The 27130-nt window shown below is 33.6% G+C and overlaps 1 protein-coding gene across 5 annotated transcripts in view; it reads right to left on the bottom strand.

Moving 5' to 3' along the window:
* STRN3 (striatin 3) overlaps positions 1–27130 on the bottom strand; it is a 108762-nt gene that overhangs the window by 25851 nt on the left and 55781 nt on the right. For 3 of the 5 annotated variants that reach the window (XM_012773458.2, XM_012773456.2, XM_076004134.1), the window contains exons 5-8: positions 24502–24675; positions 15416–15545; positions 13819–13960; positions 8455–8565 (exon numbers count right to left, since the gene is read on the bottom strand). In XM_012773458.2, the coding sequence (XP_012628912.1) occupies positions 8455–8565; positions 13819–13960; positions 15416–15545; positions 24502–24675 (557 nt within the window). The remainder of the gene's footprint in view (positions 1–8454; positions 8566–13818; positions 13961–15415; positions 15546–24501; positions 24676–27130) is intronic. The other 2 variants (XM_012773457.2, XM_012773461.2) reach the window with 1 other exon arrangement.

Raw genomic sequence — 27130 nt, 5'->3', positions numbered from 1 at the left:
AAGGCGGCAAAAAGTCTGTTTTTCTTCCCAAAAAATCCTCCTTTAAAGTATTCCTCAGGTTAATCTCTTTCTCTCTATTGACTTTGTTCTAATTACAGCTTTCATTCTCAAGAATTACTGTAATAGATTTCTACTTGTTTTTTCTATCTCCAAGCTCCATTTGCCTTTGATCACATTTGAATATTACAACTAAATTAATTTTCCAAAATTATCACATTTATTATATCGCCCTTTGCTCAAAAACCACAAGTGGTACTTCAACACTCTTTTGATCAAGGTTAACTAAAATTTTGCACTTAACTTTGCATGTGCCTCATGATCTGATCCTATTTTTTCTATCCAATCTTATCCACAATATAAATCTCCTTAATTTTCCAGTCAAAACATATAGTACCAATAGTTTCCGTACAGTACCAATGTTCACCGAGGTTATTTCTGCCATATTTTGTCAAATCTGTCCTACTATTATTCTTCAGAAAGTTGAAAATACTGCCCCCACCCCCAAGTTCTTGTCTTCTAACATCACCTTAGCCTATCTTAATTCTACATTTTCCTTCAAACCAGTTACATCTCCTCTCCACTTTTCCTAAGTGTTTTATAAGAGACAAGTTGTTGTTCTGCTGCTCAGTAGTGCAGTGGTGTAATCACAGATCACTGTAACCTCCTGAGCTTAAGTCATCCTCCCACCATAGCCTCCCAAGTAGCTGGGACTATAGGTATGTACCATCACAGCTTTTGTTGGTCTTTCCCTGCACCCTTATTATAGTAGTGTATACCATAAAATTTGACTTTATTAAATATTATCTTGTAAATAATTTCATTATATGACAGCTAATGTGAAACATAATAAAGGCTTAACAGAAAGTTTTGTTGTTATAGATAACGTGAAGTCATAATCTTCCTGTACACATGAACTGGGAGACATAGATAGGAAGTAAGGCAGGAGACAATATGAAAGTTATTGTTCAAATGGAGAATCCTAGATTATATAATAATTATTATCATTTGCATACTACAGCTAAACTTTAGTCTCTATGTGGCCCAATGCCCAGTTTAGGAAAAGATGGAACTTCCCTGCTCTAATCCTAGTTTTGTAAGAGATGCCAAAAGAAGAAAGTAGATTTCATAACCAGAAATCAGTCTTTGTTCTACTTTGTTAAGCATCTTTTAACAGCAAATTTAATTCTTCATTTTCTTTCTAAGTCTATTCAATAATCTAACAAATGCAACAGAACAATTTCAAATAAAAAATTTGAAATCTTATTAGCAGTAATGAAAAATTATTATGGTATTAAGTGTAATGGAATATTAGACATCATACTAAAACCAATATTTGAAGGCATATTTGAAGAATCATTAAGCATTAAAATAAAAACTGATTCTCAATTATCGCTGGAATCTATAGAAGTAGAAATACTTTTCCTAAGTGTTTTATAAGAGACAAGTTGTTGTTCTGCTGCTCAGTAGTGCAGTGGTGTAATCACAGATCACTGTAACCTCCTGAGCTTAAGTCATCCTCCCACCATAGCCTCCCAAGTAGCTGGGACTATAGGTATGTACCATCACACCCATTAATTTTTTTAAAATAATTCTGTGAGACAGGGTCTCACTATGTTGCCCAGGCTGGCCTCAAACTCGTGGTCTCAAAGTGATTCTACCACCTTAGCTCTCAAAGTGCTAGGATTACAGGCTTGAGTCACTGTGTCTGGCCTACTTTTTCAAAAACTTTCTTTTTACTACTGTGAATTGTAAAACACAACCTACCTACCTCTTAATCATGACTACCAAGTCCTACATACATGTACAATCCTCTAAATAGACTGTAGCACAATGAAAAACACACTAAATATGCCACATGTAAGCCAAGCTATGGACTAACTCCTGCTTTTTAAAATTTACACTTACACACACACACTTGTGACATGAAATTTATCTTCCCATATACTCTATTATTGTAAGTAAAGTAGTACATTTTTTACAAATATAACATTTTCCCTCTCTTGAATATGCCCTCCCTTTGCTGATCAACATTATATTCTGAAGGGAAACCAATTGTTTGCAGGCAATAATCTGGAAAAGATAAGCTTACTTTAGGATAAGAATTTAGTTAAGTCATGTTTGCTATTTTCTGAATATCATTAAAATTGAAACTTTCACATGACAACTGTTGTCTTAAATAAACATGACATCACAATGTTAAAGAAAAATAACTTTAGCTGCAAAGTGACCGTATGGTTTTAAAAAGAGTTGAAGACCTGAATGGTTTGTATTAAAAATGTAAAATTATAGCTAATAATATAAAACTACTGCATTTCTTAGTTTAAACTCTCTCTTTAATGAGAAACAGTGCTATTTTTGTCTTTTACTTGATGTAGGAGATAGAATACAGCAACATTTTATGGGCTCTTCAAATTATACTCTCTGCTCCACAGAAGTAACTTAATCACCACAGATAATTTATAGTATGTGCAAAGGTGTTTTTAAAAGCCTACTGAAGATTAATGCTATAATAATTTCCCTTAAATGTATTAAAAATGCCTAATATTTGGCTTGAAGCCACACTTCAAAAAATATTATATTTGTGATGACAATGTGTTATACTGGATCTGGAACAACAAACAAATACTAATATGAAAATTAAACACATTGAAGCTCACTTACAATTTCTATTAAAAGAAACGTTAAAAAAGTTAAAAGATGTTCCTTTTCCAATGTGCTGATACTCAAGCTTGAAGATGTACAGCAATTCTGTAACAGCAGGAAAGAAAGACGATGGCAAAAAATCATATTGTAGACAGAAAAGACAAGAAAGTTAAGATAAATGAGAATAATTGGGAAAACTAAGACAAGTCCACACAGTAAAATATCAGGACTGCGAACACATATTCTCAATACATGAATTTTTAAAATGGGAAAAGCCTATAAATCTTTTGAAGAAAATGAAATAATCTTATCTTCTTGATAATCCTAAATTTTATAGGTATAATATGGCATAAGAGTAACAATGGGCTCTAAGATAATGTCACCTAATAAGAAACACAGTTTAAATTTTTCATGTTATTTAATATAAACAGTAACCAGCGTCAAAAAATAAAGTCTTAAAAGATTTTTAGTTCCTCTCTCATATTCTAAATAAAGGCTCTGTATTTTAGGTGCCTCATACTTACTTCTCATGCTATACGCTGTGCAATTTTTAATCATTATTTATTTACCCTTTTTTTTTTTTTTTTTTTTTGAGACAGAGTCTTGCTCTGTTGCCCCGGCCAGAGTGCAGTGGCAACATCGTAGCTCACGGCATCTCAAACTCTTGGGCTTAAATCAGCTTCCTGCCTCAGCCACCTGAGTAGGTGGGACTACAGACACGTACCACCACGTCCAGATAGATTTACATGTTTTCAGTGAAACATAAAATATAGCAAAAATGGAGACCATAAAAAGCTAGAAAATGTAATCAGCTCAAGAATTTTACAAAAGATTAATTTAGAACTTTCCCCCATTCTCTCCCCAAATTATAGAAAACTTACAAATTTAATTAAAAAGTAAAGAAAACTAGGTTTTAGGTTAGATATTACTGTTTAATTAATGTCAATTTCCTAATTTTCATCATTGTATCATGATCAGAGTATCTTCGTGGCTAGGTCATATACATTATTGTATTTAAGAGGCAACAAGTCTATAACTTATTCAGTTTTCTGAACTGTTCAAAAAAAATGTATATATTTACAGAAAGAAAAGGATAAAGTAAATGTGGTAGTGTGTTAACATTTGGGGAACCTGGATAAAAAGTATATGAAATTCTCTGTGCTATTTTTGCAAACTTTTCTTAAATCAGAAATTATGTCAAGCCGGGTATGTGATATGCCTGTAGTCCCTGCTACTTGGGAGCCTGAGGAGGGAGGATCACTTGAGATGAGGAATTTGAGGCTGGGCAACACAGTGAGATCCCACCTCAAAAAAAAAGGCCAAAAAGAAAAAAAAGAAATTATGTTAAAATAAAATGTTAAAAAGAAAAGGAAGCTTAACCCTTTGATGTCTGAAACCAAAGTAACTGCATCAAGCCTCTTTAGTTTGGTAGTCTTGAATTTTACAAGTATCAACAAATAAAATATTGATACATCTTTTAAGTATATTTTGCTTAGTAAGAAACAAACACTGAAGGGGGTCTACACTTCAAAAGCAAAGGTGTCACTTTTAACCCATCTCCTCTTGCCTCAGGTGGGGGAAAAAAGAGCGGAGTGAACAAACTAGAAGACACAGAAACGTTAGCTTAGCACTTGATTTTAGAAGCCTTTCCACCAAGAATCAAATCTTGAATGAGTCTTCACAAAGTTAAAAAGACAACAGTCTTAAAAAAAAAAAAAAAAAAAAAAAAAAGACAACAGTCTTGCCATTTTTCTCTTTCCCTTCAAAAAGGAATAAAAAAGACATTTAGATTAGATGACATCTGTTGATTCCATATATGATAAGTTGGCAAACAGTTTTCTTCCCTCTAAGAAACCGGAGGGAAAAAATCTGTAGAAACTTAGTGCTATGATACTGTAGGTGTGATTTGTTCACATTCTGGAACAAAGAAAAAAAAAACAAAACAAGGCTGGTCAATGGGTACAGATTTACAGTTAGATAGGAAGAATGAGTTCTAGTGTTGTATTCTGTTATACAGTAGGGTGACTATAGCTAGTAACAATAAATAATATGTACTTTAATACAGCTAGAAAAGAGGATGCTGAATACTATCACCACAAAGAAATTATGGATATGCTAACTACTCTGATTTGATCATTATACAATGTATTCAAACATTACACTGTACCCAATAAACATGTACAACTATTATGTGTCAATTATAAACATTTTTTAAAGAAAGAATCAAAAGGCTACAGAGCTCATGAGTTATTCTGACTTGTTCAAAGCTACATGTAGAAGAAACCAGAATAAAAACCAACAAAGATTAGACAATAAAAATCCTAAGAAAATTCTTGAATCATCATCTTAAAATAATATTTTAGTATTAATATGATCTACTTGAATTAAGACCATGAGAAGTTTGTGATCCATAAAGCACAAAATTTCTTAAATTCCACCTGCATGCCAGGGATTCAGAGCCAACAGTGAACTCTGTATTCAAGAGCAAAAAGTTTTTAATTTACAGAATTTCATAAAGTATAAACAAGCATAATTTATTATTTCTTAATTATTCTTTCCTGAGACACTTTGCTAGAACGCTTACCCCAGTATCTACTTATTTAAGTAACATTAAAGATGGTGATGTTTACAAAAGTGTTTCAAAATTAAAACAATCTAAAGGTTTAACTAATGAAGGTTAGGTTAAATTCAAAAAATGAAATACCACCAAAATTATGTTTCAGATACAAAACATATGCTGGGTGCAATGGCTCATGCCTATAATCCTAGCACTTTGGCAGGCCAAGGGAGGAGGATAACTTGAGGCTCAGAGTTCAAGACCAGCTGGGGCAACACAGTGAGACCCTCTCTATACAAAAAATAAAAAAATAAAACATTGGCTGGGTATGGTGGCACATGCCTATAGTCCCTGCTACTCAGTAGGCTAAGACAAAAGAGGATTGCTTGAGCTCAGGAGTTTGAGGTTGCAATGAGCTATGACAACACCACTGCATTCCGGCCTGGGCAACAAAGTAATAGATGACTATGAACATTAGGAAAGAAACACACTCTGGGAGGCCAAGGCAGGAGGATAGTTTGAACTAAGGAGTTTGAGACCAGCCTGAGCAAAAGCAAGACCCCGTCTCTACTAAAAAAAAATAGAAAGAAAGGCTGGACAACTAAAAAAATATATATATTTTTTAATATATATTTTTATATATTTTATATATTTTTATATATGTATATATATACATATATATAAATATGAATACATATGTATATATATTTATATATATGTATATATATACACATATATATATAAATAAAATTAGCCAGGCATGGTGGCACATGCCTGTAGTCCCAGCTACTCAGGAGGCTGAAGCAGGAGGATCGCCTGAGACCAGGAGTTTGAGGTTGCTGTGAGGGCTGTAATCCTAGCACTCTGGGAGGCCGAGGTGGGCGGATTGCTCCAGGTCAGCAGTTCGAAACCAGACTGAGCAAGAGCAAGACCCTGTCTCTACTAAAAATAGAAAGAAATTAACTGACCAACTAAAAATATACATACAAAAAATTAGCCAGGCATATTAGCCAAGCACATGCCTATAGTCCCAGTTACTCGGGAGGCTGAGGCGGGAGGATCGCTTGAGCCCAGGAGATTGAGGTTGCTGTGAGCTAGGCTGACACCATGACACTCACTCTAGCCTGGGCAACAAAGTGAGACTCTGTCTCTAAAAAACTAAAAACTAAAAAAAAAACCAATATAATAATATTCTAGTTGAAATATAAAAAACGGAGGTTTATGTATAAAGACTTTTAGGAAAAGCTGGATGAATATATGTCAAACATAGTTAATCTGAGTGGTAGGATTACAGGGATTTTTACTTTTTATTTTTTCTTTGTATGCCTACATAGTTCTTATATTGTTTAAATAACAAGCATGTGCTATTTTTGTGATTACATAAAAAAATTTTTGAAAAAAAAGTCAAAATTAAAGGGGAATGGACTGAATAATGTCATACATATCTAGATAAGATATTATTGAGCCATGAGATCCTTAAATTATGGAACCAGGGTCCCTAGACTGATTCAATCACAGCAGCCCTTTTACCCAATTCACATATTAGGTTCTCCAATACTGCTTGAAAAAAAAAAAATCAAAAACATATCCAAAAAGTTATTTGTTGACATAAAATGTTTTCTATGAACTGTTAGCTCAATTATAAAATTGTGTATATTATAGCCCAATTTAAAAAATAAATTTAAATTCTATATGAGGATTTAAAACTTAAGTTTATCTGTTTCTAATATTTCTTGAACAGGTATTTTCCCTTTAATTAAAAAAAAACTTTTTAGAAAAATTAAAAGCCTACAGAAAAGACCTTGAGTTGACTTGTATTTATTTCTAAATCTCAAAAAGATATAGGTCTAAACATAGTCTATCAGGGGAAAAAATTGGATACTTCTGTTTTAAATAAGAAGCAACATCAAGTAACATTTCCAAAGAAACCTTCAGCAGATTAAGTCAGTATGATAACATATCCAAAATAAGTAATCTAAATATTAAAAAAAACTAAACCCTAAAATTCTAAAGTCATTTTGTCTATATTAAAAGTCATCACACAAAAGTACTTTTATATTCAACATGCATACATTATAGGTAAATGATGTTAGAACTGAACACAGTCCCAGCCCAGTACCAAATGTTTTTAAATACAATAAGCAGTTCACTGTACACTTAAAGAATAGTTTGTCTTTTTACTCACATGCAATAACATAAACTAGCATAAAGTTATAAAAGAAAATTATGTAATAGGTACAATCCCCAAAACCTTACTTACTAGCCTCCACAACAAATTAAACAACTCAAAAAATGCTTTACTGAAGGAAACGCATACCCTTTTCCATTATACCTGCCATTTTATAAATGCATGTATTTGTTACCAAAGAAATTATGAAAGAATGCCTATATGGTTTCTGCCTTTGTCATACACTAGTTTCTCCTTGATATAATTTAAAAAGTTAGACTAGCAGGATTCAATGGCCAGTTCAAAATAAAGTTTCACAAAAATAAGTTTCAAGTTTCTCCATTAAATACTCATAGGTGTGAAAATGTTTTCATATGGCCTATAAGGTTGATACACAAAATGGAAATGAATTACTTCTTTGAGAGAGGGGTTATAAATGCATTTACACTTTTAATAACTATACTGGTCAAGATACAATAGTGAAAAATACATCCAGGCACCGTAAGACATCTGGCTATTGACCAAACAAACTCTACTGCCACCACTACCCTCCCCCTTGGCCTTCACTCACCACGGTATCCAAGAAAAAACTACGAAGTTTTTTGTTGTTTTTTTTTTGCTGTTGCTATTTGTGGTTGGATTAAGACCAGAAAGCAGAAAATTTCCTACTTACTGTATTTAAGGAGTCCCAAACTAAGAAATATAACCTGGTCATGAGTTAGTTGTAGCTATAATACCCAATGTATCAAAAATAGAGAAATTTATAGTTTTATCCCTTTTGAATAAATTTTTATTATTTTTAACTTCAAGGCCAATATTCTTTACAATTTGGTTTAAAAGACAAAAAAAAACAAACCCTCAAAATCCTTCCTTTTCACCCTTACCCAACACATTTTAAATGATTTCATGCTTGATCAATAATATTCCCTAAATTATATTCAAAAAATTTCAAATATACAACAGACAAAGTTTAAAGTTAGTTGCCCCCTTTATGAAACAAAAAATAAAATTACATAAAAAACATAATTGAATAATTTTTTTCTCAATATTGGTATACAAAAATTTAATAGTCAGAATCTGCACTTACTCTTCACCCCTTTCTTCCCCTTTCGTTCCTTCTTGTACTGTTCCTTCAGTTTACTTATTAGTCCCTGGTCTACATCCCAAACCTCAGCAGTTGGGGAGAGGTCATCTTTATCTACATGCAGCATATTATCAAAAGAAAAAAAATCAGCAGTTGGCAATGCAAGCTGTTGGCAGTAAACTGTTATAACTTTATATAATCATGATAAAAATGTACTAATAGCATCTCAAAATACTTTAAAGGTGCAGTCTCAGTTTTCGTATTCACAACTCAAACTAAGTGCCCTTAAGTTTCTAAACATAATACCAATGACAGATAAATGGTGCTTCCCTTTAATGAATGACAAATTTGAAGGTTATCATTCAGTTGACTGACATTAGAAATTTATTATAAAAAATAGATCACTGCATCTTTATAAAAATGTTAATAAGAAAGTATTCAGCCAGCATTATAAAAGCAAATGAATGCATTACATGCAAACTACTCATAAAAGTGCAAGCTGGAAAGGTCAGTGCTGCTTCATTGATGACAATATCCATGCACCTCTGTGACACTGATTCTGCATGCACAGGATAACTGTACTAATGAAGAGGCATTCTAGTCCAATATAATACATATATATAGTTCCAAAATACAAAGTCTCAAATAATCATACAAGGCATTCAGAGAATACCACCTCTGCCCCAGCCCACCCAAATAGTTCAACATCTCATTACCTTTTCCCATTGGTCTACAACTAAGATTAGCAAAAAAAAAAAAAAACCAAAACCAAAACAAAACAAAAAACACTCAAATTCCACTGAAGAATTTTTTTAGAATTGATTTTTTTAGGGTAAAAGTAGTGACAAACATGGAAAGTGAAAACATACATCTGTACATCTGCTAAAGATGACACTTGAGCTACTTTAGCTGAATAATAAATCCATATTTAAGTAAATATATGTGCCTAGAAAAACATTTACTCATAGTAAACTAGAGGAAAAAACAGCATTAAAAAGAGGCAGTATAAAAATAAGGTCTTTGACAATTATTTTAAATATTGAGTGTTTTTCCTTTCTTTGTTTAGTTTTAAAATAGCCATGTTATCAGGAAGTTTAATACTCTGTTACAGAACAAGTAGGAGTTTATACAGTCCTGTTGTTAAACAAAAATTATACCGAAACACATATGCTAAGTCAATCAATGAGACTGAAATGAGATTTTAGGGAAAACATAGTTGTCAAATTTTTGATAATTCAGTATATTTTGGCTCACAAGTCTTCTAAGTTCTCTAGGCCTGGCTTAAGGTATAAAGTGGACATAAAAAGCCTTTATTCCTTTATAGATTGCTGTATGTAGTAAATGTAAGAAATTTTGTATATTTGAATGGCACACAGAAATTCAAATATTTACTGTACTGTGAGTCTTTCCTACTACAATTATCATCACTTTTCCTCCAATGGTTACACTACCTATGATCATAGGTGGTATGTGAAAAGTTAAATCCAAAGCTTTAAATTAATTTGCTAACTTGAATTACTTGAAACTAGGTTAGTCAAGATTTAAATTTACATGTAAGATTATTTGCCAAACCTGCAAACTGTGATACTGTTTGCAAGAGTTATAATTCTGATTTAAAGTGAAAATTCACTTTTCATGTATTCAAATCATGAAGTTTCCTGAAAACTATGCTATATCAGGAATCTGTCAACTTACTAAATACACCAAGGATGATGTGATCTAAGGAATTAATCATCTGTGCTCATCTTAATGAAGCTAACAATTCTTATTTTCAACTATTTAAAGCAAGACAAATTGACACATTTTGAGGAAATACTTTTTAAACCACAGAAACCAAAAAAAACCCTTAAGTTGTATATATTTTATACAGGAAATTAGAACAGAAAAATTTAATAAGACAGCCAAACTTTTTTAAAAGACCTTTCTAAAGAGAATGAAGCTGAGAATAGCTCTAACTAAAGTAGCCAAAGAGAGTGCAGTGAAATAGCAAAGGGAATAAAAAAAGGATGAGCTTAAGGGAAAAAAAAACCAAATACTACTTGCAAGATAACCTCAAATCTAGAAAACAAAGGTAAACTTAGGAAGTGCAAGGAACAGGTTGGTGAATGCATATGTGCACGAACAACATCCTGAAACTTGCCTGGTAAGTAACGGCTGATTTGATATTGCTTATAAGAAATAGATTAAGAGCAAAAGGGAAGAGGCAGCATAATCTTCTACATATTAATCCTGTTTTTAAAAAATCTAGGGGGAAAAAATACCAAGAAATGAGGTTGAATCAATTATAGGAACTTTGTCTAAAAGAAAACACAAATACGCACAAAAAAGTTGATTCTTAACAACTCAAAACCACAAAAACATGAAATTCTATTATGGTAATTCTAATTACCAAAGCAGAGGAATTACACAAATCTACTAACTGTAGCATAAATTTGTAACTAACTTTACTTTATTCACATTATTCATGTTCAAAACATTAACCTTTGCATTTAAATCCACTCAGCTGCTGCTAACTGTATTTTGCAATCCTATAACTTTATACAGATCAGTTTCAAAGAGTGGGAAAAAAATAAGTGTAAAATGCCTAGTCTCCATGAGAGAAAAAGCAAAATTAGAAATGCCAACTAATATTTTTGATCATGATAACTAAAAATTACTAATATTAAATCAGATTACCTAATACAGATGAGAGGAAAAAGATCAAAAAACTTTCTAAAAAGCAGTGGTTCATAACATAAAAAGATTCAAAATCAGAGACAACTGAGGAGACTGCTAGTATATAAAATAAAAAACATTGATAATCTAATGTACATAAATAATTCTAAGGTATGTTTAAGATTTTCTTTTTATTAAAAAGTTTTTGTCCTTTAATTTACCCAATAATTTAAATCTGAAAACCACCACTTTCCCATTTATAAATATATTCAAAATTTTAGTAAATGAATTAAATAAACATAAAAGTGGTGGTGTATATCTACCTTCGTTTCAGAAAAAATGACTATGACACCCACCAAGTAGAAACAATGAACTTCAGAAACACTATATAAACCCTTTTACAGTTGTCGTTTCTTACAGAAAAAACTACACGAATCATTTTGCACTTAAAAGAGTTCTTTTCCTTCATCAAGAACTTAAAATGCTTTAAAGATGATGTTTCAGACTTGTCTGGAAGAGACTTTGTCGGTTACTTCTACTTACACAGGGGATCCAGGTCACTGTCAAATATTGATGATAAATATTGACAGTTGTCACTCACTAATTGATCTCTTGAAATGCTGTTTTATAGTCAAAAGTCTTTGGAGAGAAGGACCAATCAGTTCTACATACTATGGTACTTTTATTAAAGAAACAATGTCATTTCCAACAAATTAAATTCCTAAAATATATGTTTATCCTTTAGACTAAGAGTTAAACTTGTAGCAACTTAATGCTAAGGGAATAGGAATGAATAACAGATGTTTTATAAATTACTTTGATTTTTTAAAATAAAAATAATCTAAAGGTGCATCAGTAGCGCCCTGGTTAAATAAAATAATGGCACATATTGACATAATGTTACGCAGCTATTAAAAATGATGCTGCTGAAGAACTACTATTAAGTGAAAAGTATGCATTACAAATCAGCACATAGCAAAATCCTTTGTTAATAATTATATACATATATTTATATAAATATTAAGCATGGTTCTATATGTAGCATTATAAGTAATGTTTATCTTCACATGTATTTGTAGGTTCTAAGTCTTCTAAAACAGACTTGTATTATAATTTATATATTTATGTAATTTTATATATTTATGTAATTATAAAAGAATCAGGAAAAAATAAATAGTACTTCTAAAATTACTGGAAAAAGATAAGTTATTTCCAGCACTGCTGGGCTGCACTAAGAAGCTAAAAGAAAACTTAGTTACTGCTTCTCCTGAGCAATGCTAATTCTAAACAGTACATTCTAGAATATAGCCATTTTCAAATAATATGTTCAAAAATGTAAAGTCTGGCAACTAATTGTGAAGTTTTCCCATGTTATGAATTAATGTGGTGTGCTTCTTCTATTTCCATTTAGGAAAATAGGGAACTGAAGGTTTGAAAACAACACTTGAAAATTATAAAGGAGGAGACAATTGGTGGCAAAATTCAAATATTTTAAGTACTTGATTCATTTTTATATCAAAATAGCCAATAAATATTTATTATCTATCTCCTACTATTAGTAATATTCCATTTTAATATATAAATGAGGCAATTTCTAACCCAACTGTGTTTCCTATCACCAAAGTTGTTTTTTAAAAATCCAGTGATAATTTCTCTAGCTAGTAATTAAGGAAAACTTTGATGTATTAAAATAATCTCCTCCAATAAAGCTCAGTAAACACACTTTTTTCTACCTACCAGATAACATGCTAATATTAAATGGTTCAAATAAATGGTTCAACAGTGCTGTCAAGATCATTTGTATGATGCAATTCAAGTAATGTGGTACTAAAAATGGTTAAAGTGCTAGTCATCAAGAATAGTTAACTTCTTAAATTATAGTACTTTCACAGTTACCCTCCATTAAAGAACCATTCACTTGCCTGCATATATTGAACTGACTTCACAAACCAAGAACTGCATATTTAGTCCACCACTTATAGTAATAAGGCATAGTAACTAATATAAGGTAACTAATATAAGTAACTAATATTAAATGAGGATTAAATAAACATATTTAATAGGAAAAACATAATAAATGTCAGCTTTCACCTTAAAATATTTTTTACGTTTTTAATTTACTTCTTAAAGAGGTTTTTAATCCTGTACATACGGAACTGTTTTCTCCCTTTTAATTATGGTTGGGTTATTATTTACCACTTGCAAATTTTAGGCCCTAACATTTGCACACTGAATATTATATGTAATGAAGTTTATATCTTCATTAAATCTTGCTCAATATAGATCTATAATTCAAAATTAGTAGCTTTATTCCTTTACAATTAGGTAGACAGCATCACATGGGCATACTGAGAGTTGAAACTTACATTAACAAATTAAATAAAGGGACTATTTAAAATAGAATACATGATTATTTTTAAAAAATCAGCTAAGGTGAAAAGAACTGGATTTCCAAATCAATTAAATGTTTCAAATTAAAATCCAGACAGATTTCAAAAATCAAAATCCACCAAAAGCCATACATTAGAGTTTAATCACCAAATCTAAATAAATTAGTACAAAATACCCTGAAATTATTCAATACCACTTCCCCTTGCTCTCTGTTTAACTGCCACCATACATTCAGATGCATACACTCCACATATAATATTTAGTAATAATCCACCTTTCATGGCTAGATTCCTCCCACCCTCTATTTCTTTATCTCCTTACCCCATTCTGTGCCATCGCCTGAACTCCGTGCTTCTCCAGCTCCTTCACCATCTTCAGCAGTCACTAAAAAATCAAACTCTTTCAGTGCTTCCTCAGTATCAGGATCATCAGTTAGGTCAGCAGCTAAACCTTCATTACCTATCTGTAAATAGAATATAAACCAAGAATTACTTTTATTCTAAACTGAAAAGGGATCCTTCACTTATAGTTTCACACAACTATATTTACAATTATTTTTTAATTTTTAAATTACTTGGATCCAAAATTTTGGATTTCCTATGTAATTCATAAATCGCCAAATAAATGGTTCAACAGTGCTGTCAAGATCATTTGTATGATGCAATTCAAGTAATGTGGTACTAAAAATGGTTAAAGTGCTAATCATCAAGAATAGCTAATCATCAAGAATAGAATCATCAAGAATAAAGTGCTAATCATCAAGAATAGTTAACTTCTTAAATTATAGTACTTTCACAGTTACCCTCCATTAAAGAACCATTCACTTGCCTGCATATATTGAACTGACTTCACAAACCAAGAACTGCATATTTAGTCCACCACTTATAGTAATAAGGCATAGTAACTAATATAAGTCCATAGCTGTGGTAATTATGACAGTGTTTTAACTCCCAGAACAAAATAACTGAAAGGATCAAAATCTCTATTCACTAAATAGACTATGTTACACAAATGTGGCAGAAAGACTGAAAGCTGCTTTTGTAGACTGTAAAATCTCAAAGTACCACAAATGAACCTATCCTTTTTCATATTTGGAATAAAGAACATCACTCTGATAATTCAAAAATGGACGATCAACTCTACTTTTGCTTCTATAGCTAACCCCCAATCTCCATCACCACTAAAACAGATAAATGTTTCTTAGGTTATTATTTTTATTAATCCTTGCTAAAGAACAAGAATATTGACAAATATTTACTATCCACAGATTACTTCCTCACCCAGGGTAAAAGTATCCTCATTGCTGCTTCGGTTAATTTATTACTCGTGTACTGTACATGGAGAGAGAGACTTCGGGAGATTCTCAAATTGTGGCAGGAGTGCAAAGGGTGTCGTTTTATTTTTTCTTTCTTTCTTTCTTTTTTTTTTTTAAAGATAGGGTCTTGTTCTGTCACCCAGGCTGGGGTACAGTGGCATGATCATAGCTCAATGCAACACAGAATGCCTGGGCTCAGGCATGCACCACCACACCTGGCTAATTTTTTAAACAATGCTTTTGTATAGATGATGGTCTTGCTATGTTGCCCAGGCTGCTCTTGAAATCCTGGCCTCAAGTGATCCTCCTGCATCAGCCTCCCAAAGTGCTGGGATTAGAGGTATGAGCTATCATATCCAGCATAGGGTGTCACTTTTTAAAAATTTCAAAACCAATGGTCTAGTCCTATAAAAACAGACTTTTTCTTGCCCATTTAGTGACTAGTACAGTAAATGATTCCTACAATATGTGTATAACTGAAAAAGAGTAGACCATATAAAACTTACAAAATGATCACTCCCAGGGTGATTTAAGACATATAAAAAATTCCTATTCCAAATATATGAGTATGTAGCTAATAAGAACATAAAATCTAGTTCCTACTTTGTGTTTATTCATGCGATGTTTGTCTTTTCCTTCTGGGATGCCTTCAATCATGTCATTTTCCTCTTCTTCATCACTGTCATCAGCATTTTCTAAGAAATTGAATGTCTCAAGAACATCACCAGGGGGCCTGTAGGAAGGGAAAACATGAATCCAACGATTCTAATATTTCTTCCTGGTTCTTATTTTAAAACAGTACCTGAAGGTAGCTATAGAGATTCAAATGATAATCTACATATTATGTATTGCCTAAAAACTTTACTCAAGAATATGTGAAAGATTATTTATGTTCTCTGATTAAAATAAAATTGATTGTTCTCTGTTGCCTTTCTCCAAAGTTCATTATCCAAATTATTTTAGGCAATTACTATAACAAAATAAAAGCCTATAAGTATTAGATACTCAAACACACCATTAATTTTCAAAATAAAGCCATGAACAGGAAACTCAGCACTTCTTATAACTATAATCTCTTAGAGCTTGGCTCAAATGTTTGAAGACTAAAACAGTCAATATCAAAGTTTATCAGGCTGTCCAGACTTAAAGTTATAGTAAATCAGATATAAAACATCCCAATCCATTTCACAGATTTTCTTATCTTAAAAAACAACAAAAACAAAAAAACCCATAATCTATTAAATACTTTCAAGTCTTTCAGACCACTCATTTAATAGGTAATAATGACAATCTATTTTATTCACTTACTAAATCTTTTTTTAAACTGAGGTCCTCTATGTACAAAAAAAAGGTTTTCAGACAGTTGTTTAAATATCTAACAATAAAGGCAGAAACAGTAGAAAATTCAGCTGAACAAAGACTTTCACCATGAAAGTCTCTGCTCTGCCACCAACTAGCTGTTGGAATCTGGCCAAGACACTTAAATCTTTTGGCCTCAACTTCTTTACCTGAAAACTGTGAGGATTGAAATAGATGATCTCAAATGTCCTTCCTAACCCTAAGAGTACATGGTAATGAAAAAAAAATAATCCAAAATTTAGGCTTTTTCTTCCCTCCTCACTGAATTATCCCTGTTAGTCCAAATTAAGGACAGAAAACAATTCAGACTACAGTTATCCCTTGGTTTCCACAAGGGATTGGTTCCAGGACACCAACACCCTCCCCCCATTCTCAAGTCCCTACACACATCCTCCCATATACACATATACTTTAAATCATCTCTAGATTATTTATAATATCTAGTATTTAATACAATGCAAATGCAATGTAAATAGGTGTTATACTGTATTGCAATTTTTTATTGTCATTGTTTTTGTTTCAATACAGTATTTTTGATCCATGGCTGGTTGAATCCAAGAATGTGGAACCCATGGATATGGAGGGCCAATTGCATTTTTTGACAGAATTAAACAGCTTTGTTTTAATAGGTCTACCTATACCCCACCAATCCAGCACACTGTTTAAAGGAACTGTATAAAAACTAAATACAGAAAGAGATGGTTTTTCCAAATGCAAATTAGCAAAAAACAAACACAAGCTTACCACAATAACAAAAGGTACTTTTCAGCTCAATATTTATAATTTATCTTAATATTTGAGGATTAAATGAAAGGCAAAGAACATATTTGACAAAAGTGGCATATCAATGATGGAATAACTTTAAAAGGTATTTTTTTTGAAGTATGAGATTTTTGTTTTGAACTTTGAAAAATTAAGTACTGCTGTCCCTTGGATAGAAATGTTTGGCTCTAAAGTGAGAGCTCCTATTTCTACGTTTTAAAAAATGTGCATGGCTTTAAAAGTAAAAAAAAAAAAAAAAAAAAAAAAAGCAACACGTAAGAAAGAACTGATGAATCAGACTTCACCAAAATTATAAACTTTTGCTTTTTGAAAGACACTAACAGAATGTAAAAACAAGACTACAGATTCTGAGAAAACATCTGCAAGTCTTATTTGATGAACAGAATATATAAAGCCACTTAAATCTCAATGGTAACAAATAAAACGATTTAAAAAAATGGAGAAATTTTTCAAATAGACATTGCATTAAAATGATATGTGGATGGCAAATAAAGGACATGATCTTATATGCAACAGTCTTTAGGGAAATTAGTCTTTAGGGAAATGAAAATTAAAGGATCATGGACTATGAAAGGTCTGAGATTTTACCCTACCTGCATGCTAACAACCTAGCCTGTTACTGTTTCATTGATCCAGAAAGAAGTCATAAGATTGAATCACAGAAAAGAATTCTATTCCTCAAGGGCACAGGAAGTAGCAAAAGCATAAGTCACTAAGTTCCCTTCACTTTTCAAGTCGCACAATGTTGGCAAAGAGAGGGATCAGGTACATGCTGCATCTGCAGTTTATTTGAATCACAGCTGAAGAACTCTGAGCTTACAGAACTTGCAGCTTTTCCCCTGGACAGTAAGGATGACAACCCAAAAGACTGTCTCTATCTTCCAAGGCTTTTTGTTATACATATATGCTTAAACAGATAGTCCAGAATAAAAGAGCTATCAGTATCTCTGCTCACAAGATGTTCAGAAATATGACCGATCCATAGAGAATTGCCTCTAAAAAACAAAACAGAACAAAAATGAAGTACTGTCACAAACCTATGAGAATGACTAAAATCAAGGAACATGGTCTGGAGTGGAATTAACTGGTTATGAAGAGTAGGAAGAAATTAGAAGAGCTGTTGGAATTAAGAATGACATAGCCAGAAAGATGATGAAAGAAGAAAAGGATGATCAGGCAACTTTCAGGGCTCTAACAGAGTTTAGCTAGGAATATTTTGGGGTCCATCAGCAAGTCAATATATTTTTTGTTATAATAAAGTACTGCTATGAAACACTTTGGTGAAAAACACAAATATTTCTAAAGTTAAACAATTTTATAAGGCATGTGATAAGTAACAGAATCCCCTGCCCTACCCTTCCTATCTTTCATTTCTATACACTAGGAACAACCATTTTTAATTTTTCTTTTAGAAGTTTCCTTTACTATTTAGCCTAATATTTCTAAATAACCGGCTTAGACTACTATTTCTTGATGAAGATGTAGTTCCCTTATAGTTTCTGTCCCATATTCCACACTTTCTCCTTCAAAAATAATATAGTTATACCAATTTATTTTTGGTTATAATAATATTCCATGGTTATACTGTAACTATGTAAATATTAATCCCATTTAAGTCACATCACAAACAATGATTCTACCTCTTTTCTTTTACATATGGCTTTCCTGAAATAACTACCTGATGGGTTTTTTTAACTGCTTCATTTTCCGAGAAAGTCATGACTTATTCTTTCCCTGAAACTTTCCAGAACTGTATATATTTCTTTTCGAAATCCTCAAACACATAAGGTAATATATTAATTTCATATTTTCTAAGAGATTTTCCTTCCAGTGTTCTGTCCTTCCATTCTATTCTGATTACTCTCCAGGCCCACTGCACAACTGTTTCCTGAAACTTCATCTGCCTCTCTTCTTTCCTTTTTCCTGAATCCTACATTTTCCTCATTCTTCATTTACTCTCTCAGATTGCTAAGACACATCCTCTAACAGCTTCCTGAAGAAAAAAATGAATGAAGGGCAAATTCTGAGACTTTTCTGTCTGAATGTGTCCATAGCCTACTTTCACAAGCATTAATAGAGTAACTTGGTTCAGTATACCAATGAAAATCACTTTCCATCAGAATCTTGGAGGTACTGCTCTACTATAGTCCAGCTTTGAATGTTAATTTGATGCCTATCTGATTCCCAATCTTTTCAGTGTAGTCCGATTTTTCTATATGGAAGATTTTAGAATTTCCTCTTAATTTTTAGTATTCATGATAGTGGCCTCTGTATGGATCTTTTTTTCATTCATTTCATAGAGTACTTTGAGGAGAATCCTTTTAATCTAGAAACAACATCCTTAGAAATACATTCCAGAATTTTTTATTATTATTGTTTTAATAATCTTTTCAAGACCAGTTAATCTGCTCTCTTTCTGAAATTCCTAGTCAGAAACTGCCCCCCGTGGACTGATTTTTGAATTTTCCTATCTTTCAGTCCTATTTTCTAATTTTTGGGATAATCCTTTAACCTTATCTTCCAAGTTTTTCATAGAAATTATTTCTATGAGCTTTTCTGATATTGGATTGAGCCTTTTAAAATAGCATCCAATTTGTTTTGGAGATGTATTAGCTTCTCAGGAGAGTGATTATAATTTTGAAAGTCTTCTGCTTCCCATTTTCTGTGACTTCTTTTTTGTTGTTTGGTTCTTTTGGTCTCCAATTTTGACGCTAAAGTCTTTCCTTAACTTAAATTCATATGTTGAAACCTAATCCTCAATATGATGGTATTAAGAGATAAGGCCTTTGGGAGGTGACTAGGTCATGAGGGTGGAACCCACAGGCATATGATTAGTGCCCTTAAAAGAGAGGGAGTCTGTTTGCCCTTTCCACCATGTAAGACCTGGCAGAAAGTTGATAGTCTGCAACCTGGAAAAGAGTCCTCACCAGAACCCAACCATGCTGACACCCCGATCTTAGACCCAACCTAAGAGAGAAATAAATTTCTGTTATTTTTACATAGCTAGTCTATGTTATTTTGTTATAGCAGCCCCAAAAGACTAAGAAAATGGGTGAGTCTTGTCAAACAGCTAACTTTACTTTTGCATGACAGGACAGAGGCCTAGCCGAATTTCGCTAGCATATCCCAATTGTCAGTATCATTAGATCTTTTCTATTAATGTGATCAATTTCAATATTCTGCCTGAAAGGGATTTAAGAGTAGCCGCCAAAATACCAAAAGCCAAATAGCAAAAGAAAATAGGGGCTCTTACTGCTCAGCTGGAAATTTTCATATAACCTTCCTGTTTTCAGTAAAATCACCTATCTTTCAGTTGTTTTCTTTCTTTTCTTTTTTGAGACAAGAGGTTTTTGCTCTGCCATTCTGGGTAGAATACAGTGGCATCAACATAGCTCACTGCAATCTCAAACTCCTGGGCTCAAGCAAGCCTCCTGCCTCAGCCTCCTTAGTAGCTGAGACTATCGGTGTGCACTACCACGCCCAGATAGTGTCTTTTCTGGTAGAGACAGAGTCTTGCTCTTGCTTAGTTAGGATGGTTTCAAACTCTTGGGCTCAAGCAATCCTCCCGCCTCGGCCTCCCAGAGTGCTAGGATTATAGGCATGAGCCATTGCACCCTGGCCTGGTTATTTTATTTCTTAAAAAATCAGAAATCAGGCCAGGTACGGTGGCTCTCACCTGTAATCCTAGCACTCTGGGAGACCAAGGCAGGCGGATCGCTCAAGGTCAGGAGTTTGAAACCAGCCTGAGCAAGAGCAAGACCTCGTCTCTGCTAAAAATAGAAAGAAATTAGCCAGACAACTAAAAATATATACAGAAAAAATTAGCCAGGCATGGTGGCACATGCCTGTAGTCCCAGCTACTCAGGAGGCTGAGGCAGAAGGATTGCTTGAGCCCATGAGTTTGAGGTTGCTGTGAGCTAGGCTGACGCCACGGCACTCTCGCCCGGGCAACAGAGTAAGACTCTGTCTCAAAAAAAAAAAAAAAAAAAAAAAAAGGGGGGGGGTAAATCAGACTAATTATTTAGAAGCCGTACAGCTTTTCTCATTTATAAAGTCTAACACAACTCTCTCCCCCAATGAATCCTCTTAGAGTAGATGATTTGTGATATGATATACTGTATACTCACATGCCCCTACCTAATCAAGAAAAAAAACAGCAGAATCTAATGAACACTTGTCTCAGTGAGGTCACATTTCAACTGGATACACAATATTTCATAAGAGTGAACACGTAGCACTTATTATATGCCAGGCACTATTCTAATTCCTTTCTTCATCATATCAATACTGTGATCCTCATTTTATAAATTAGGAAACTGAGGCACAAAAAAGTAAGGTTCTTTTCTCAAAGTCACAGCTAATAAGTGGTGAAGTCAGGATTCAAATTTGAGTCTGTTTTCAGAATCCACATTCTTAACCATTAGGCATACAGACCTGTAATAATACAAGTCTAAAATTTACCATTCCTCTGGTGTTAGACACTGAGACTCTTCTAATTTCTTCGTATCATAAAAAAGAATGTGATAAACACCATTTTGCTGCAATCTGTATCAATATATTATATCATTTTCTTATTCCTATGGGTTTTTAAATGGCCCTAATAATGTAACACACCTACATTAGTGTAGAATCAGAAAATGTAAATTTACTCATTAAGAAGGAAATTGGTCTCGATTAAAACAACTATCACCTAAATGTCCACTGACAGATGAATAAAGAAAATGTGGCATACACAATACAATGGAATATTATTTAGCTATGAAAAAGAAAACCCTGTCATATGTGACAACATGTATGGACATTGATGACATTATGCTAAGGGATATAAGCTGGTCACAGAAGGACAAATAACTGCTTGAGTGTTAATTATGAGGTATCTAAAGTAGTCAAACTCAGAAACAGAAAGTAGAATGGTGGTTGCCAGGGGCTGAAGAGAAGAAGAAATGGGGAGGTGCTGTTCAATGGGTATAGAGTTTCAGGCATACAAGATAAGAAAGTTCCAGAGAGGTGCTGCACAACATTGTGCTTATGTTATTACTGTTCTGTACACTTAAAAATTTCTTAAGAGGACAGATCTCATGTTATGTGTTTTTTTACCCATCCTACCCCCACACAAAAAACCTCCAAAAAAACCATTAAAGTCTTAATCTTACAAAGAGAAGAAGCTTTATAAGAAGATACAATCTGTCACAGATCTTTTAATTCAGATTCAGGTGCAGTACAGCAAACTGCATTAGTCTAAAATATTTATAAATCCTATGAACTACTAGGTTTGGTTACCTGACCAATTTGTCTGAAATTGCTTAATAATACTTTTGCTTTTTCATTATGCTACAAAACATTCTATGCTTCCTAAAATGTGAGTAAAGAAAATAAGGGCTCTATCTGATGTCATATCAGTTTTATTAAAGAGCTTATTTCTGGCCAGGTGCAGTGGCTCATGCCTGTAATCCTAGCACTCTGGGAGGCTGAGGTGGTCAATCAGTTGAGCTTGCAATGAGCTATGATCCCACCACTGCACTCTAGCCAAGGCAAAAGTGAGGAAGACTCTGTCTCAAAAATAAATAAATAAATAAAACAGAATAACCAAGAGCTTATTTCTCAGAAATAAAAACCCTAAATCAAAGGCTTATGTTAAGTTCGAAGTTTATAGAACATGTTTTAGGTAACTGCATAATGTCATAAAATACACCTAGGTTATGAAACGTTAGAAACAACAGTACATGTTATTAATTTCGTAAGCTCCAAATCTCTAAATGAACTCATCTGGTTTCTTTCCTTTCTCTTTTTGTTTTCTTTGTTCTTCTCTGTCCTTGTTATTTGAGGTTAACAACTCGTGGTAAAAATGAAAAAAGTTCCACCTGCTTAACTCTTTGCATGTGTTAAGTTTGTATGAGTCAAAAGTTTATCTGGTAGATAGACAATAAAAAGTGTTGATGAGGACATGAAGAAACTGAAATCCTTATAGCATTACTTGTGGGAAGGTAAAATAGTGCAGCCACTTTGGAAAAGAGTTTGACAGCTCCTCAAACTTGTTCATTACCCCAAAACATGGAACCAACCCACATAAACCCACTGACTAGACAAGAAATACAAAAGGTAGTATATATCCATAGTATATAATATTTGGCAATATGGTCGGGCGTGGTGGCACACACCTGTAATCCTAGCACTTAGGGAGGCTGAGGCGGGCAGATCGCTCGAGGTCAGGAGTTCGAAACCAGCCTGAGCAAGAGCGAGACTCTGTCTCTACTAAAAACAGAAAGAAATTAACTGACCAACTAAAAATATATATACAAAAAATTAGTTGGGCATGGTGGCGCATGCCTGTAGTCCCAGCTACTCGGGAGGCTGAGGCAGGAGGATCACTTGAGCCCAGGAGATTGAGGTTGCTGTGAGGTAGGCTGACGCCATGGCACTCACTCTAGCCTGGGCAACAAAGTGAGACTCTGTCTCAAAAAAATAAATTGGCAATAAAAAGGAATGAAGTATTGATACATGCTACACTATGGATGAACCTTGAAAATATCATACTAAGTGAAAGAAACGACTCACAAAGACCACTTATATGAAATATCCAGAATATACATATCTACAGAGATAAAGTAGAGTAGTAGTTGTCCAAGGTTGGGAGGTAGGGGAGAATGAAGAGTAGCAGATAAGGGGTACGGAGTTTCTTTTCAGGCTGATGAAAATATTCTAAACACAGATTATGGTGATGGCTGAGCAACTGTGAATATTCTAAAAACCATTAAATTGTATTCTTGAATGGGTAAATTATGGTATGTGAATTATATCTCAATAATGATTTTTTTAAAAAATGTATCTGGTAGCTTTCTGAGTACAAACACAATGCAAAGCCTTGTTTCTTTCACAACAGTGTCTAAATAATCATTGCTCATTCTAGTGACAGAGTAGCAATATAATTTGTGGAAAATACACTAGTAAAAATTTTAAAATCAGCATGTTAAAATAGCTGATATGAAATCAGCCTAAAATCTAAATTTTAATTCAGCACCTCTTTCAGAATTACAGCCATTCTCTTGGAATCAAAACTTTAACATAGATACATTTTAAATGCACCTAAACAGGAAATTTATTTGCCCATGCTGCCATTTGGGGGGTGGGTGATTTAAATCTGAACTCTACTTGCTTTAAAAATTGTTAATAGCAGCAACAAGGCTGGACATGGTGACTCACACCTGTAATCCTACCACTCTGGGAGGCTGAGGCTGGAAGACCCCTTGAGGCCAGGAGTTCAAGCCTAGCTTGGGCAACAAAGCAAGAACTCATCTCTACAAAAAAGTGTTTTAAAGTTTGCCAGGCATGGTGGCTCAGACCTATAGTTCTAGCTACCTGAGAGGCTAAGGTGGGAGAATTGCTTGAGCCTACCAGATTGAGGTTACTGTAAGCTGTGATGATGCCACTGCATCCCAGCCTGGTCAACAGGGCAAGACCCTGCTCTCAAAAACAACAACAACAGTAACATAAAGAGATTCATAATATACATTACATAAACAATGTTAACCTATAAGTATAAAGTATACCTTTTGATTTCTTGTCCTTTTTGCTTGGGAGATTCACCTCCATTCAGGATCTGTTCTAAATTCTTTGTTTCTACGGATCCATTTGGTTCTGAATTAGATAGTCCAAGTAATGATCTTACCCGCTGAGACCGTACATCTAATATCGTATCTGTGTAACCTACTTCCTGAAGATACCTATAAGAGAAAATTAAAATTATTAAATTTCACATCCTGTTAAACACCTGCCAGACTCAAAATCACATCAAGGTTTTTTTAAAAAACCTATAGTCCTATAAAATATACTCCTTCTTTGTCTCAGTATCTTCCTTCTCTATAGACTAGTTCCAGTTCTCAAACTCCTGGTCTTAAGCAATCCTCCCAACCTTGGCCTCCCAAAGTGCTGGGATTACAGTAGTGAGCCACTGTGACGAGCCCAGACTAGTTCCAGTTCTAAGAGAACAATGTCCATCACAAATCAAAATTTAAATTAAAAAGCATAAAGTATGGCTAACATTGATTAAGAGTTAATTATCTTGAAACCTAAAAAGCCCTGGTGTCTTAAAAAGCTTTTAGGAGTTGATTTGTGTGTTTGTGTATTTTTTAATGTCTAAGGAGTGGTAGAGAAGAAGCAGAACTGAACATTAGAGCAGCAATATGCTAAGTTTAGACCAAGTTCTTAATCAGAGATTCATGGACCAGCTAGTTCTCCTTCTAGAATCTAAGATCCTATAGCACTTCTATAGTCCTGAGGTTTTCAAGCTTTCTCTGTGTCCTAGGATCCAAAGTGAGACTGGAAAGAAGGGACCAGATCACAATATACACATGAGTTGTGAAAGGCTTTGTGTGACAAATTAAAGTATTTAGGAGGCCAAAGGAAGGATGCTAAAAAGCAGTCTTAAATACTGCTAGCAGAAGAATACAAGACTTTTAGGTTAAAGCTAAAAGCAGGGAGATTGGTTAACACACTAACACAGCAAGAAGTAAAAGCAGAGAAGAATAAATTTAAGAAAATAACATATAATATTTCTGATTTGATGTCCAAATAAATGTGGCAGTAGATTGAAAGATGTGAGAATTTTGGGCAATTTTCAAGTTTCTAGTTTGGGTGGCTAGATGATGGTTCCACTCAATGAAACAGGTAACAAAGTCAGAATCAAGTTTATAGAGTACCTAGAAGACAACCATGTGGTGTCTGGAAAAAAAATCAAGTGACAGTGTTTACTAGGCAGATGGATGAGACACATCAAAAGTTCAGAAGAGAATGGGCTGGGTATACAGATTTGGGCCATTAATCTTTGGTAGTGTTTGAAGCCATGAATTTAAATGAAATCATTCAGAGAATAAGCATAATAAGAAGAGAAAACCTGGTGACACAAACATCTAAAGGGCTAGAAGAATAAAAGAAACTCAAAGGAAAATGAAAAGAAAATACTTTGAAAATTAAGGGGGAAAATTACAGCAGAGAGTGGTGTCATGGGAGCAAAAATAAAAGTTTCAAAAAGGAGTAGGTAATGTCAAATTTTTCCAAGATATTAAATATGAACAAAAAAGGTCTCTTGAACATGTTTATGATAGCACCTTCAGAGGAACACCAAAATGGAAAACAGACTAGACAGCTGAGATATGAACAAGAATGAAGACTACAGAGATAAACTATCCTTAACGAGTTTGGCTATAAAATCAAAGGGAAAGAGAAAGGTGAGAAGAGACAGACTATAAATCCAGGCAACAGATTAGACATTTATGAGAGAAATACTGTACAACTATTTCTCTACAGCTGTCCTCACTCTTCCTCTAAAATATGCAATCCTCTTTTTGGGGAACAGCTCCCACAATACACTAACCATCTGGTGTGAATGAACTGCCAAGATCTCATACAACCCAGGTAAAAATGACTGACTCATAGGCAGTTATTTGATCAAGTCAAAAAAACTCTATTCCTTCTTAGAAATTGTTCTCTCTTAAAACGGGGTACTCTGTCATATGGAAAAAAGTGATTTTCAGTAGAAAAGAATAAGGCTGGTACAGAGTAAAGTAGAAAACCAGAGAATATGAATGTATCCTTGCTGTTTCCAGTCTCTTGAGCAGTCCTCCAAGCTACCTCAGCTCTTGACTTTCTGATACTTGACTGGTCAGCATTTCCTTCAATGCTGTTAGTTATCCCAGCATTTTTCCAATCAATCTTCCTTTTGTTTAAGCTTTAGCCACTTATAGTAATCCAGATTTGATAAATATCTTCTTGAATGGAACATAAGAAATTGAGGTAATAGATATGAGGTTTAAATATATTTACAAAAAGAAAGCAAAAAGTTAAGGGAGTTCTCACCTGATGGCCTTTATATTTTCAGTAAAGTAGAGCCTGAGATGCTCTAGTAAGAGTAAGGAGTAGGCTGAGATGTGGTTAAAGTTTAGAATAACCACTGAGGACAATGGGAGCAGGGGATGATCAGAGTTACAGAGAAAAGCTCTCTGCAAAGTTTGGATAGGAAACAATAAATATATAATGGCATTCACATGATTCTGTAATTTTAGTCCAAGAGTTAACTAGTAAAGGAAGCAGAGTAAAACTGAATTAGGGCTGGGGTTTTATGCCAAGTGTAGTAAAATGATTAGTGCAAAGGAGTGAGCAGCGGGCAGCAAGAAAGCTAAG

Source organism: Microcebus murinus, chromosome 6 (assembly GCF_040939455.1).
Source record: "Microcebus murinus isolate Inina chromosome 6, M.murinus_Inina_mat1.0, whole genome shotgun sequence".
Classification (NCBI taxonomy): domain Eukaryota; kingdom Metazoa; phylum Chordata; class Mammalia; order Primates; family Cheirogaleidae; genus Microcebus; species Microcebus murinus.
The sequence above is the reverse complement of the archived record's forward strand: the minus strand, read 5'-3'. Positions and strand labels throughout refer to the sequence as shown.